We start from the raw sequence: 13,321 nt of genomic DNA, 5'->3' as shown, positions 1-13,321 counted from the left end.
CTTCATCCGAAACGTCAAGGCTAATTTCAGGTCAGTCGGCTAAACAAGAGCAAGGCATACTTGTAGAATGGATTTCATTGTTTCTAAACAGAATCGCATCCACAGGAGTAAATCTGTGTGGCAAAGAAGATAAGAGTGTAAGCGGGGGTCCAATTAAAAGTTTTGCCCCTAATAAAACACAAAAATATTTAATATGCCATTTAATATGTACATGTGCCTCGGCCTCAGAAAACTTGTCACTCAGCCGCTTTTCGTGTTACAATTTCTCGTTCTCCGGCTGCCAAGTCGAACTACTTCCCTTCTGCCCCCAGATGGCCCAAGAAGTCCGTCTGTCTAAACTAGTTTGCTTGGTTGATTGGCTGACTTGGGCTGCCGGTTAACGACTTTTCAAGCCTCCCATGGATCGTTGGACGCGGCCCACGCCGAGCTCTGCTGGACTTCGCATTAATGGCTTGACCCAAAAGACACGGCTAAGAAAATCAAATCGAGTATATATTAATGACAATGTCTGCGAGAGCACGCATTTGGGAATTTAAATAAATTATTGCACATTTACAGCCTAGGAATCACATTAAAATGTGTTGCCAGCATGGTCTAGTTATCGATTTTGGTTCTAGATTGATTTCCAATGCGATTAGCTAGCCTTATCGCAGCTTCTGTGTTTGGGTTTGGGCTAAACTAAGTTGAAACTCGTGTCTGGGCTGAAAGAGGAAAATGTGAAGACCCCATGAGCCGATAATAAATAATGGAAGCGCAGCTCTTCAGGTGAGGTCCCAAGTGCGAAGGCTTAAGGTGATATGGCAGGTTCTGCTCCCAGATTAAATCCCCTCTTTTCTTTTTTTGCCTTTTTATTCAGTCTTTTAAATGAAATTCGTTTAGGCTCAAATTTTAAAGTAGCTGCCAGTAAAGAAAGACAGAAGGAAATAAAACGGGTAGTTCTCACCCTCAAAGCTAAATATCCCGGAAAATGATAATGAGATAATTGTTTGGGTAGATAAATATTGTATAATACAGCAAACGTTTAAGTTACCACTGAGGATTTTAGCTAAGTCCCCTTTGTTACAGAAATTGTACATATTCTTACTGTTTCTTGAATTCACTTCACTCAACTTAAACTGAAATCAATTATTTAACCAATTGTGGCAGAGGTTGGACCTTTTGCTTGCATAACTTAAAGGTCTTTGGACTTGGCTGTCGCCTTCAAAAGTTCACTCCGATCCAAAGAAAAAGTTCAACTCGCCATTACCCTTTACCTTAATGAACAAAACCAAGGCAAACAAAAAGCATTGGGAAGAAAGCAAATCATGATTTGCGAAATCCCCTATTCCCCTTCATCGGACTTCAATTCTTCATTGTTTCGCAAGCTTAATGTGGGAAACTTGGCTGCAATTAACAGACTGCAGCGAGTGCAGGAGGAGCTCCTGAAACCCAAAACCAGTAAGTTAAAGCCATTCAAAGGCGCAAACAAAATCAGGAAAGCGAGGAAGAAGGGTGAGAAGAGGCAGGAGCCTAACAAGTTGCAGCTGGCATCAAATTTCTGCATCTAGATTCTAGAATGACACAGAACGAAAAGTTGTCCAAGGAGCTGCAGTTTTGGCGCTGCATTCCGGCTTCTTCTTTGCGATTCCTCCTTTATTTCTGGCCCTGCTCTTTTGGCCAACATATGTCCAGGCCAGGAGTAGTGGAGTAGTTGGTTACTTGGCAGGCAGAAGGCATCACAGACTTACGACACACGAATGATAAGCGGGCCAAGTATTCGCGACGTTCGGGGAGCTTGCAGATATATCTAAATTTAAACATTACATGCGTGTGCTTCGGTGTATCTGTATATATCCATATACATATATGTATATATTTGTTTAATTTATCATTTTTTTTATCCATATACATCCATATAGGTATATATTTATTTCATTTATCAGTCGTGATGTTCCTTTGATTCTCGTCGTATTCTTTGTTCACATGGCCGTTCTGAACCTGTTCGGTTCAACAGCAGCGGCAACGTGAGCAATGCACTGCAGCAACTGCATGTTGGATCAGAGGAAAAAACGAAAACAAGGTAGTGGGGAATTGGGGGAAGTCGGGGTCCCAAAGGAGTTAAGCTTATGCCACGACGCATTTATACACTTTCCGCAATGTCAGAAAAAAACTCAACTTTAGCTGAAATCGTTTGTCCACCAATTAGTTTTTTTCCCAAGTCCAGTTTTCAAAATGTAACATATCAAAAATGTTCGAATATCAGAAAGTTGATGTACTAAAACATTGAATTGGCGCCACAACTTACTGAAAGTACATACATATGTACAAATTTTGCTTTAAGAGGTGGTTATACATTTCGGAACTTGGACACTATGACCGATTGTATGAATTAATGGAATGCTTTGATAAGCATATTCAAATTCCAACGGAAATATACTGTTCAAGGTTTATCTGACTTACGATGTATAATTTTACAATCCAAAAATTAGCAAATGAACTTATTTAACGCACGGATAGCAAAGCCAACTGGCAATCAGTTGCACAACTCAGAACAACAAAATACCAACAATCCGGCCAGAGGTAGACGGTAAATCCTGGTCCCTGGTATCGGTCATTTTTGCCTGAAGGCCAAACCGCAGTCCAACATCCAGAAATACAGAAAAGAGAGCCAGGGACTCGTGGGGAATGCTGTGAGCTGCTCAGGATGGTTTTAATATGTTCTGGAGGGTGATTCAATTACGTGGACTGCTCCTGTCTCAGTTACGTGGCTGTTGATGCTGCAGCTCTTCGGCTCTCCTGCTGATGGCACTGGGCAAATACGATGCACTGGGAAAAATGCAATCGGATTGCAATTTAACATTAAATAGGAATATTCGATTTTTTTGTATCTGAGTTTGTAAAGTGTGTCGGATGTAGCCAAAGCAGAATGCAGAATGTTTGAACGTGTACTTAAATATAGATTTATTGTTTTTTATTTACATATAGTAGGGAATATTTGTCCTTGTTGAGCTACCTGGGGCCGGTGGAGTCAACTGTCTTTGTTGTTTTTAATGAGCGTCGACGGGATCTGCAAGAGGGGAGCACAGGGACGACGAGCGGGGAAGGGTCAGAGTCAAGTGCAGTCGAAGGGGTTTTTGAGGGGGTCAACAACACTGTGGCTTACCAGACTAACCGCAAAATCGCTTTTGCTTGCCTCTGACAGACGTCCCTGAGTCAACACCCCTTCCTCTGGCTTGCACGCCGCATATCCTGGTCTTTAAAGGATTCCTTGCCCACAAGTTTTCGTTTAAGTGAAAATCATGTTCGTCCTCGTTATGCGTTGGTCACGTTTGTCCATTATTTTGAAATTTCCCCAGGCTGCGCTTTGCCATAATATATTTATAATGCCCCTTTTGGTTTGAGTGACAATTTGTATTTGTGTGTATTATGCGGTGATGAATGACAATAAATGTTATTTACTGCATGCCCGTCCGCTGACCAAGTGCTCTTATAGCAATTTGGAACAATCAACTGGCATGGAAAGTTCAGCTGAAGCTTACTTATGAGTCTGTATTCTGGACCTAAATCATAAAATAATTCGTTTTCTTATTTTGTATTTAAAAAAGAATTAAAAAAAAAAAAATTTATTTAGCATCAGTCAACAGTCCTTTATCATCATTCGTCATTCGTCGTTTTCTGTGGGCATTGCACAACGCACATGTTCTACTTATAGTTCTATTTGAATTTGAATTGAACGTCTCAATTCTCATCTAATTTTCCCATTGTGTCAGTGCCCCACTGTTCTGTGTGATTTATGCCACTTGAGGCAACAGACGAAATAGATCAACGCCCGAAAAGTTTAATGCGGCTCAAGGCAGGGGACGCGCTCGTATTGGATAATTACAAAAACAGAGGGGCAAATAAAAATTATATTGTTCGGAGGCTCAACGGATAGTCCGCACTCAGCCACTTAGCTAATGAAAAGAAAAAGCCCCTAAGGAAGAAGCGAATGGAGATGGCGATATGGGGCGTGTGGCATGCTAAGTGTAATGGAAATTTTTCCCTCGGCCAACTGCTCCCAGCCTCTAATCAAACTGGGGCCTAATTGAGGCCGCCTCACTTGACTAGCCCGTTTACCCCATTCCTTGACTGAGTGCCTGGCATTCCGCTGGCTCCACATCAGCAACCAAGGAACACGGCCGTATTGCGAGCAGTTTATGGCAGCTCAGTTTAACATTCGCCTTTATGGCATTTTGATAGCTGCAACATCTTCTCTAATAACTGCTCAGACATTGGACAATGGGCTGCGAACGGCTGTGCTCAATTCAATTAATCGATAGCTGCTTGCCGAAAATAAATGCCCTTTGCGGATGTTTGATGGCTCATATAGACGCCAATTGAATTTGCACAACAATTAATTGAAATGATTGATTTTATTCGCCTGTCATGCAGCATTGGAATGGCATCATAATAAATCAAAATGTTATTAATTAATTCAATTCAAAATGATGGAAACATAACTAAAGTCAGTATGTTGAACGATGCCTTAATTAGCTAATCAATATGATTTGTTTTTGAAAGGTATTTTCATTTGTATTCATTAGGTTTCTTGCTATTCATTTTGTGTAATTCTTACGAATATTGTCGGTAATTCCCAGCTGTTAGCAAGTACATCTTTCTCCAGTCTATGCCCCACAATGCCCACTGTGCAGTGCAACATTGTGCCATTTGGTCATTGTCACGTCTGCCGCAACTATGGAAGCGTGTGTGCCATGCCAACGAAAGTGTTGTCCGCTCCTCGGCATTATGGGATTCAGAAACGGAGGGGGCTGGATTGTCAGTAGGCCGTTTAACTGCTCCTAAATCCCCAAAATGCTACTGATGCAGATCTGGTTGGGTGGAACCTGCGTTGATTACACGATTGGGGGAGCCGTGACATTGTAGGCAGACATGCCACTGAAAGATGATGTTCCTGCGAAAGATCCTGTTCCTAGTGTGGTGGCTGTAACTATTTTTACTGCGATTTTCGTGCTCTGGTGCCTTCTTGAAGAAGGACTTACTTTCATCGTTTATTGCATGGGAAAGTTTTGCAATAATTTTTTATTTACTTGGCTTCGCCTCTCTGCAGCCACTAGTATTTTTTATTGCATGGCAGGATGAATGGGAAATGGGAAATAGTAGTTGGGGCAACTATTTTCTTTAGCCCTCAAAAACTTTGCCGCTTAAAATATGCGTTGCCTTAAGTTTTCGTGGTCCAATCCTTCTGGCTGGCTAATCACTTGGAGCCTTTTTTGCTTCCAATGTCAAAGTGGTAAGAGCAGATCGACAGAGGTCAAAAGCGAAGCCACGTTCAAAAAGTCATCAGCCAGGTGCTCCACAAGTGCCTCAAAGTGGGGGCCACCTCAAAGGATTCGAGAAAGTGCTTTCGCTCTGAGTAGGCAGATATATAACGAATTGTTCAACTAAGAGGATAATGTGGATATCTGGTCCCAAAAACATTGCCGGCAGCAATCACTTCAGGCGAAGTGCCTGCACAATTCAAGCTGAGTAGTTGGGTAAATAAATTGGTTGTTCAACATGGCGTGTGTGTAATGCATATGTGGTTAAACATTGCGTATACGCCGGGTATGCCGCACAAAAGGCGAATCAGGCGTAAAGCTCTGTCAACAACATAAGGAAATCACCACAAATCAAACTAAACTGATCCACTAACCGAAATGAAAAGTATACAATTAAAGTTAGCTTTATGTATAGACTATAATGTTTTTTGGCAGTTTTTTAAAAAGTTCTGAAAAATTACTATTTTTATAATTTAAAAAAGGTTTAAAATGTTTCTGCTTTTAAATTAAGCGCGATTGAATTCCCTATTGAAATCTTTCATTTTTATTAGAGTGTAATAACATTCTAATAGTAGCAAACTTATATAAGACTCGGTCTTTCCTACTTATTGGTCCAAAGTGTTTAAAAATGAATAGAAATCATCGATTGATTGCCGTTTGCTGTGGTGGCAGCTGGAGTTTTTAGTGCTTCTGCAAATGCATTTATTGTCCTCGAGTACGACAAGTACATGACAATGACAGACACGACAAGCCACAACACTCCCACGCCCCACATCCTTCCTTCCTTCCTTCCGTCCTGACATCCTTCCTTCCTGCCCAGAAACAAGCAAAATGAATTTGCAGTCTTAGGAGCTGGGAAATCAATGGGAGACAACAAGAAAATCATTTAAGGCCTGGTTGTTCGGCTCCACTCAACTGGCAGTAACAGAAGCAACAACCAACAACAACCATGTCAGCAAAAGAAGATTGATGATCGCTTACATATAAATCATAGTGCATCAGATAGCAGGAAAAGAGGCTGCTTCAATAATATAACTTTTGCCGCAACTAGAAAATTGTGTTTATAAACATTTATGATGGAAATTTTCAACATCCAGAGGGAGATTGAAAACGACGAGAGGACCGGACCACAATTGCAATGATGATGGTGCAGCCTGTGGAAAGCTTGAAAAGGCATCAAGTGCTTTAAGGTATTGACTCAAGCCCTAACCCGAAACTTGAACACAACATGGATCGATGGAAGGGTAAAGTTTGCAGACTGGCAAAATAATGCTGCAGTGGAAAAGTTTGCATTGTCTGTCTATTTTTTTAGTTTTGCATACGATTTATTTTAATACACTTCTGATCTAAAGGTTCAAAATTTATGGAAATAAATGTATTCAATACTGCTCCCCAAGAAACAACGAATTTATTCATGAAATCCATATATATTTAATTTTCTCGACATTTTCAGCCTGCCTTTATGATTTACCTAATAATGACATTTATAAGGTGTTGAAGGCCTCATTCTTTCCCTAGCTCCATTTCTCCACAGCTGTTGGCTCATTAATAAAAGTTTGGCCTTAGGCAACCGAAAAACATAGCAATAAATGCAAGAAAAATTGGTAGTGCGAGTGCGAAAAGAAAGCAGAGGGTAGCTTATTCAAATATTTGCTACAAAGTTTTTCCTCAACTGCAAAGAGAAAGTTTTTCAGCCCTTTCGCAGGATTTCCTTCTCGCAGTTTCTGCATTTTGGTCCCTCGACAAGCGTTGATGATGCTGCAACTTTTTATGGTCCATCCAGATGCAAAATTATATCTCAATTTTCGGCGAAGGGTGCAAAGGGAGGTTAGATGGTCTTGCATAAAGTTAAATAGTTTAGCTTATCATTTTTATGCAAAATGCCCGAAATATTCAGGTAGCTTCTAACTGATGTGCAAGTGCACTTCAGATGTCTAATATCGTAATCCCCTATTCTTTCCACCTCATGAATGCATACAAAAACTTTGTCGATGGAAGAAGTTCTTGTGTATTTTTGTGCTTCCCAAAAACAATTCAATTTAATAAACGAAACACTCATTTACAAGTTTGCGTGGTTAGAGACACAACAAAACGCTGGCGCAGTTGAAGTAAAGAAGGGTTAAAGTTTTATTTTACTTATGGCTTCGAAGTGATTTGGCTTTTAGCAGTGCTCTCAGGCCCCATTTTCTCCATTTGGCCAGTTAGAAAGCACGTAATAAACTCGATTTAAGTGCCGAAAACATACGGCCACAGACAACAAACCGAGCGAGCAAACCGAAACCAAAAACGCCGGCAAAGTCCAATGTCCAAGGCAAACCAGCCAAAGCCGGACACGGCTATCTGGCCTAAAGCAATCCCCATTTCCACCGCCCACTGCCACCCTTCTCAAACATGCAGTGATGCCAGCAAGCCATTCTGAAAAATTAGGACCAAAAGAGAACAACTGGACGAAATCAAAATAGAATGGCTAGCAAACAATAAACTGGTTCTGCCTATGACAGTGTTAGTTCCTAACACTGTTTATATTGTAGTATAGATATTATAAAACTTAAATTTATTTTATGGATACTAGAAAAAAACGATAAATATATTGTTTTGATTTTTATAAATTTTAAAGGCAATTCGTTTTGTTTGGCATGTTATATCCGACAAAATATCCCGTCCTTACTATCCCAATTTGGATCAAATTCCCCGCATGCATTTAAAGTACATTTATGTCAATCACGCTCATTATGCGCACTCCAGTGCATTAAATTATTCATAGGGACATGGAGTGGAGCATGCGAGGATATTGCATCAGATTTCGCTGTCGATATAAATGAAAATTGAGACCGCAGTACAAGGAAGTTAAAATGGCAACGGAAGCCGCCGAATTTGTATGTACGGCCAGATGCTGACCGGCACCGCAGTGGGGGATCCCTACAGGATGCAGCTCCGGCTTCCTGCTTCCCGTGGGCTCCACGGCTTGCTTTTGGCCATGAGCAGCCGGAAATCTGCACCGCCCGCAACTCTCTTTGTCACCTTTCTCATGATTTTTATGCCAGAGGAAGCCGCTATTATGGAACAAGAGAGGACGCTATAGCCGATTTACTCGACTATCAGCTACCCCTGACACGGCTAGTGGGAGTGCGAGGGGGAAATTTCAAAATTCTTTTAATCTTTCAATAGAAATTGGTAGAAAAAAATATATAATTAAAAAAAAGGTGGAAGTGACAGCATTTTGCGATTGGCGTTACAAGAATCTGCAGCTTATTCTCCAAATTCGACTATAGCGTTCTTGTTTTGCTTGGCAATAAAACAGAATATTACCAGCTTTATACACATACGGCTTTTCATTTTCACCTATTAATATTTTATAACTTGAGGCCGTTATAACGTTATTTATTCTCCTTTGGAAATACCTATTTTAATTATTAAATTTAAGTTTTTCCCTTTGTATGTTTTTTATTTTGTTTATGCACTACTCCTTTTGTGTCGTATTAAACCTTTATTTAAGCATTGGTTTTTAATACGAAAAATTCGCTTCCTTGATGCTGCTCATTAAAAGTAAGGCCAAAAATGTTGTGACATCAAAATGGAATCTTCCCAGCGTTGTGCGAATTTTCACAAAGTTTTCCATTAAAGGACTAAGAGGATGAGTAGCTGATAGAAGCGAGACGGGAGGTGGCAGACATAAAAGTGATGTGTGAACTGCAAATTGCACGAGCCGACAACGGAAATTCGTCGGCTGCCGGCAGTGAAAATGTAAACGATATTCAAGGACTCCATTCCGAATGAGGGATGGCTCAGAGTTCTGTTGTAAATTTAAGCATTCAATCGTTAAGTTTGTTGTGAATTTCTCCAGCTCAATCCACCGATATGTATGTATTCTCTTGCTTGGGGCAGTAACCATTTGAACATTTATACAGTTCCATTTAAATTACAAATTAAAGTGTTAAGTGTCCTTGCTTATTATCAAAAAAACAGAAAATTATATTATATTATTATGATATTATATTCCGTTTTTTTTTTTAATTATCATACTTGTCTTTCCCTTCCTGAGATTGTTCCACATAGTTCGGCAATTTAAAAAATATTTTTATTCTAAGAAAATTCAAACTCCAATTAGTTGACCTTTGGCTTTGTAATAAACACCAGCTGTCCTTAATTATGAGCGCTACCTCATTGCAGTAGGAAGTTCTGGCAGCACACAATCCGTGAAATCTGTGGCACATTGCTCAGCTGACAACTGCTGCTCCCGCAGACAACAAGAGACAACAACAATCACGGAAAGTTGTGTGTTGCATGCCCCTCAGGCGTGGCACGTACTCCTGCCAACTGTCAACGCGTCATTCAGCGCGCTAATTAAGTGAAAAACTATGTTACACACAGACAGCCAACGCGCACAAACACACATCTTTTTGACCCAAAAAGCAAACAAAAACAAGTACAAAAAACAAGATGGAAAGGCATCCTTTAGGGTCACGCCTAACTGGTACTCCGTATTCGATGTATCCTAGGGATGGACTTTATTCAAGGGATTAATGTGTCTTCTTAAAGTTTTTTCGCAATGAAATATTGAAAATCTCACAATTTACCCGTATCCTATCTTTTATCTTACGTCATAAGCGCGATCTTAAACTATTATTAATTCTACTTAAGATGCCATGATACAAATTTTTGTTCAAACCAATTCTTTTTAAATATATATTTATAACTATAGTCATAAAGTTGTGTCTCCTCGACAAATAACTTATAATATATTAAGCGCAACAAATATACCTTTTGACTGCTGGATATGAGGTGCGCGCAAAGTTGTTGACAAACAGGGAGGAGCAGATGAGGAGGTGGAGGAGTGGTGCTGAACTGGATCCGAATCCTGAATCCGAAAGTTTCTGTTTTCCGTGTGCGCCCACATAATTCGCAACAGCGACAGATGCAAATTTCCCTTCGAGCCCAAAAGGCGCTTAACCCGTTTTCCTGCTGATGGAAAAACAAGCGGAGATTCAGGGCAGAGGTCGGGTCGCTCGAAATCAGAGCAAATGGCTAGGACAAAGGCTTTAAGGGTAAAGTAATAGGGCTGCGTTAAAGATCCGCTTGTGGTTTAAGAGCCTGCCTCGAAAAGGAGGAACCCAGTCGGAAACTAAAGCGTTGGCACGTCTGCCAGCCAAGAGTCAATTAAAATTTCTATTTGATTTGGCAAATGTCAGTGGCAGGCAGTCGTTGGATGGCAGACGCTGGCTGGCCGAAGGGCCGGGACTTGAAACAGAGACAGGACCCACCAGCCACCCACTCAACCAAGCGGAGGAGCACATGCCCATTCCATTGTGCTGACCAACTGCCAACAGCAGTGCAGACAGATAAGAGCAACTCGAAATTGGCTACAGGTACACCGGGTAGACAGAGCAAACACAGGATAACGTCCCTCAATGTTCTCGAAAGGAATTTCTCAAAAATGGCAAGGGAGTGAAGCAAGGCAATAAAGTTATCTTTAATTATTGGACGCAACTTAGTAAAATATTTATAGTTGAAATGAATTCAACTTTACATTTAATACTTACTTTTGGAGGAATTATTGGACGCAACTTAGTAAAATATTTATAGTTGAAATGGATTCAACTTTACATTTAAAACTTACTTTTGGAGGAATTATGGCAGACTATAATTTTTTGAAAAGCCCAACAATTGACGACATTTTTCGACTTTTTTAATTCAATATCAAAAGGTTCTGGCCCTCATTTATCTACTTATCTTTCTCTTTCTAATGATGTGCTTAAAAACTCTTAACGGGAACTTAATTTCCTCCAATTTCAAATGACTTCCAAAGGACTTTCTGCGGAACATCCTTGGACAAACGATTGGCATGACGACGCTGTCAGGTAAACGAACCCAGTGGCCAAGGCAGCCAGGCAAAAGATAAGCTGAATGGAAAACAAACTGAAATTGAGTGCATCTCAGGCAGATTTGGAGTTGGAGTTGGAGTTGGCTCACCAACTGCATGCGAATCCCTTATTTTGATTTTATGTCGGGCAAGCAGTAAACCTCGATGGAACTAAATCAAAAAGAGGCGTAAAACTAATTTCGAACAGTGCAAGAGCCGCTAAACGAAATTGCAGCGCTCTATAATTTACGGGGTCATGCGAGCATTCCAGCAAACCAGCATAAATACATAAAAAAGCACTATAACAAAAGCGGAATAGCTGCGAAATTTATGACTTGCGGTTGCTACCTGGCACACACACCTGTGTATGAGTTCGCGATAAAAACTTTCTCTGGCGAAATACGTGAGTGTTTGGACCGAAAAGTATGCTACAATAAAGTTTATTCCGACGGATATTTCCAGCAATATTTGCAATTCGTTGCTGTTAAGCTCTTTTACTACGCTGAGGTGCAAAACACATCGTGCGGAATTTGTTCGAAATTAATCTATTATTTACTGGGCTTCAACCTGTATTTTTTTGCTAATTTTGATTGAATAAATTCGCCTAAGTTTCAGTAACATGTATAGGAACCAAGTTTCATGGCTCAGTGATCATTCTTTCAGTCCGTCTTCCACAGCCATTTTAAATAAATCACAGTTTCTGGGATTTATTTTTTCCTAAACCATCTTATAATCAACAGCTCCTTTGGTCTTATGACAAAATTAAAAAATTGTTGGGCGGCAAACTTTTGGGCGTTTTATGGGGCATGGCCAAAATGTTTTTGGTGTATCGATAGAAATTGGAAAGACAAATACTTTTACTCCCTTTCGGAGTAAATCGGATTGCCTGTGTATATTGCATTATTTTGTTACTATGTTACATGGAACGCATTACAAGGGCGATGAAGTGCAGATGACCACAAACTAATAATAAAATACTAATGTTACAATAAAATAATATTACCATAAAAAACCATGTTTTTCAATGCAACACCGCGAAAATCGGTTCAAGTATGTTCAACCGCAATAAAGTTTGATAGCCCCTCGTTTATTTTTTTTCGGTGCAAGAAAATAATACGCGATACATTTGATTGTGGTTTATTTATTAGGATTTTCGCTGCTTTTCAAATGAGTTTAAAAGCTGCATTCGTTGGTGGGAGTATTTACCGCTTTAGGCCACCTTGTTTGATGGAGCAACAGCTTCCTTTTTGGCGACTGTTTTGTTTTTCTGACCCTGTCCCTTGGTTTTGGAGCCCGTTCGTCGTTTGTTGCCGCTGCGCTTTGAAGGAGAGCGTTTCCGCTGGCCGCGCTTTCTCCTGCCGCCGCACCTGCGGTTTCCACTCCTGCGTTTGCTGCTGCCACGCCCCCTGCGTCCTCTGTTGCTGTTCCGTCTGCCTCCGCGCCGGCGATTACGAGGCTCAGCGCGTGCGAGCTTGATTTCCTGCTCAAGCTCGGGCTCCTTAAGGTTCTGCAGTTCGTCGATGGACTCCTCCCTCCTCGCCAACTGGTGCTTGACTTCGGTCTTTGGCTTGGCGGGTGTGGAGTTGGCGGTCACCTTTTTGGTATCCAGTTTTTGGTTTTCCTTTTCAGCTTCGGTGCTTTCGTCCTCCTCCTCTCCGTCCTCTCCATCCTTGATATCATCTCCCTCCGCGTCCTCACTATCGTCGACCAGGTCCTCTTCGTGCTCGAGGATGTCGTCGCCATCCTCTTCGTCCTGCTGAATGGCATAGTATTTGGCATTCAAGCGCTGGAGGCGAACCTGCTGGTCCACAGCGGGTCTGGCTCGGACGTTGGACCTCCGTGGCTGGGCCAGGGAACCTGTTCCAATGCTGAGCAGCGCCACCAGGGCGACGAGCAAGAGCCACTTCAATGACATGGCTGTTGGATGCGTTATGTTGCTGCACTGTCCCGGACATGGCTTTTATGGGGATCCAGAGTTCAGCTTTTGGGCGGCTGAGTAAACGAGCCGAATGCTTTTTGTTTGACTTGGGAAAGTGGGTCTTCTAGATCCGAAAATGCTGTCACAAGGAAGCTGGGACACTTCCGACACCCACTTATTTATGCGCTAAGCAAATTTAAATTACTTTTTTATTGTTTACGGAATGCTAGAAACAGCTTCGACCAG

The 13,321-nt window shown here is 41.2% G+C and overlaps 1 protein-coding gene across 1 annotated transcript; it reads right to left on the bottom strand.

The window, feature by feature from the left end:
• Window positions 1-12,290: 12,290 nt before the first annotated feature.
• On the bottom strand, window positions 12,291-13,131 carry LOC6541958 (zinc finger Ran-binding domain-containing protein 2). Its single transcript, XM_001970460.2, has one exon. The coding sequence runs from the start codon at window positions 13,070-13,072 to the stop codon at window positions 12,368-12,370; it is 705 nt and encodes a 234-aa protein (XP_001970496.1). The 5' UTR covers window positions 13,073-13,131; the 3' UTR covers window positions 12,291-12,367.
• Window positions 13,132-13,321: the final 190 nt, after the last annotated feature.

The sequence above is a fragment of the Drosophila erecta genome, unplaced genomic scaffold (genome assembly GCF_003286155.1).
Source record: "Drosophila erecta strain 14021-0224.00,06,07 unplaced genomic scaffold, DereRS2 tig00000055-arrow-pilon, whole genome shotgun sequence".
Classification (NCBI taxonomy): Eukaryota; Metazoa; Arthropoda; class Insecta; order Diptera; family Drosophilidae; genus Drosophila; species Drosophila erecta.
The sequence above is the reverse complement of the archived record's forward strand: the minus strand, read 5'-3'. Positions and strand labels throughout refer to the sequence as shown.

Coding starts and splice junctions, on each gene's coding strand:
- LOC6541958 (XM_001970460.2), bottom strand. CDS start 13,072: ATGTCATTGAAGTGGCTCTTGCTCGTCGCCCTGGTGGCGCTGCTCAGC.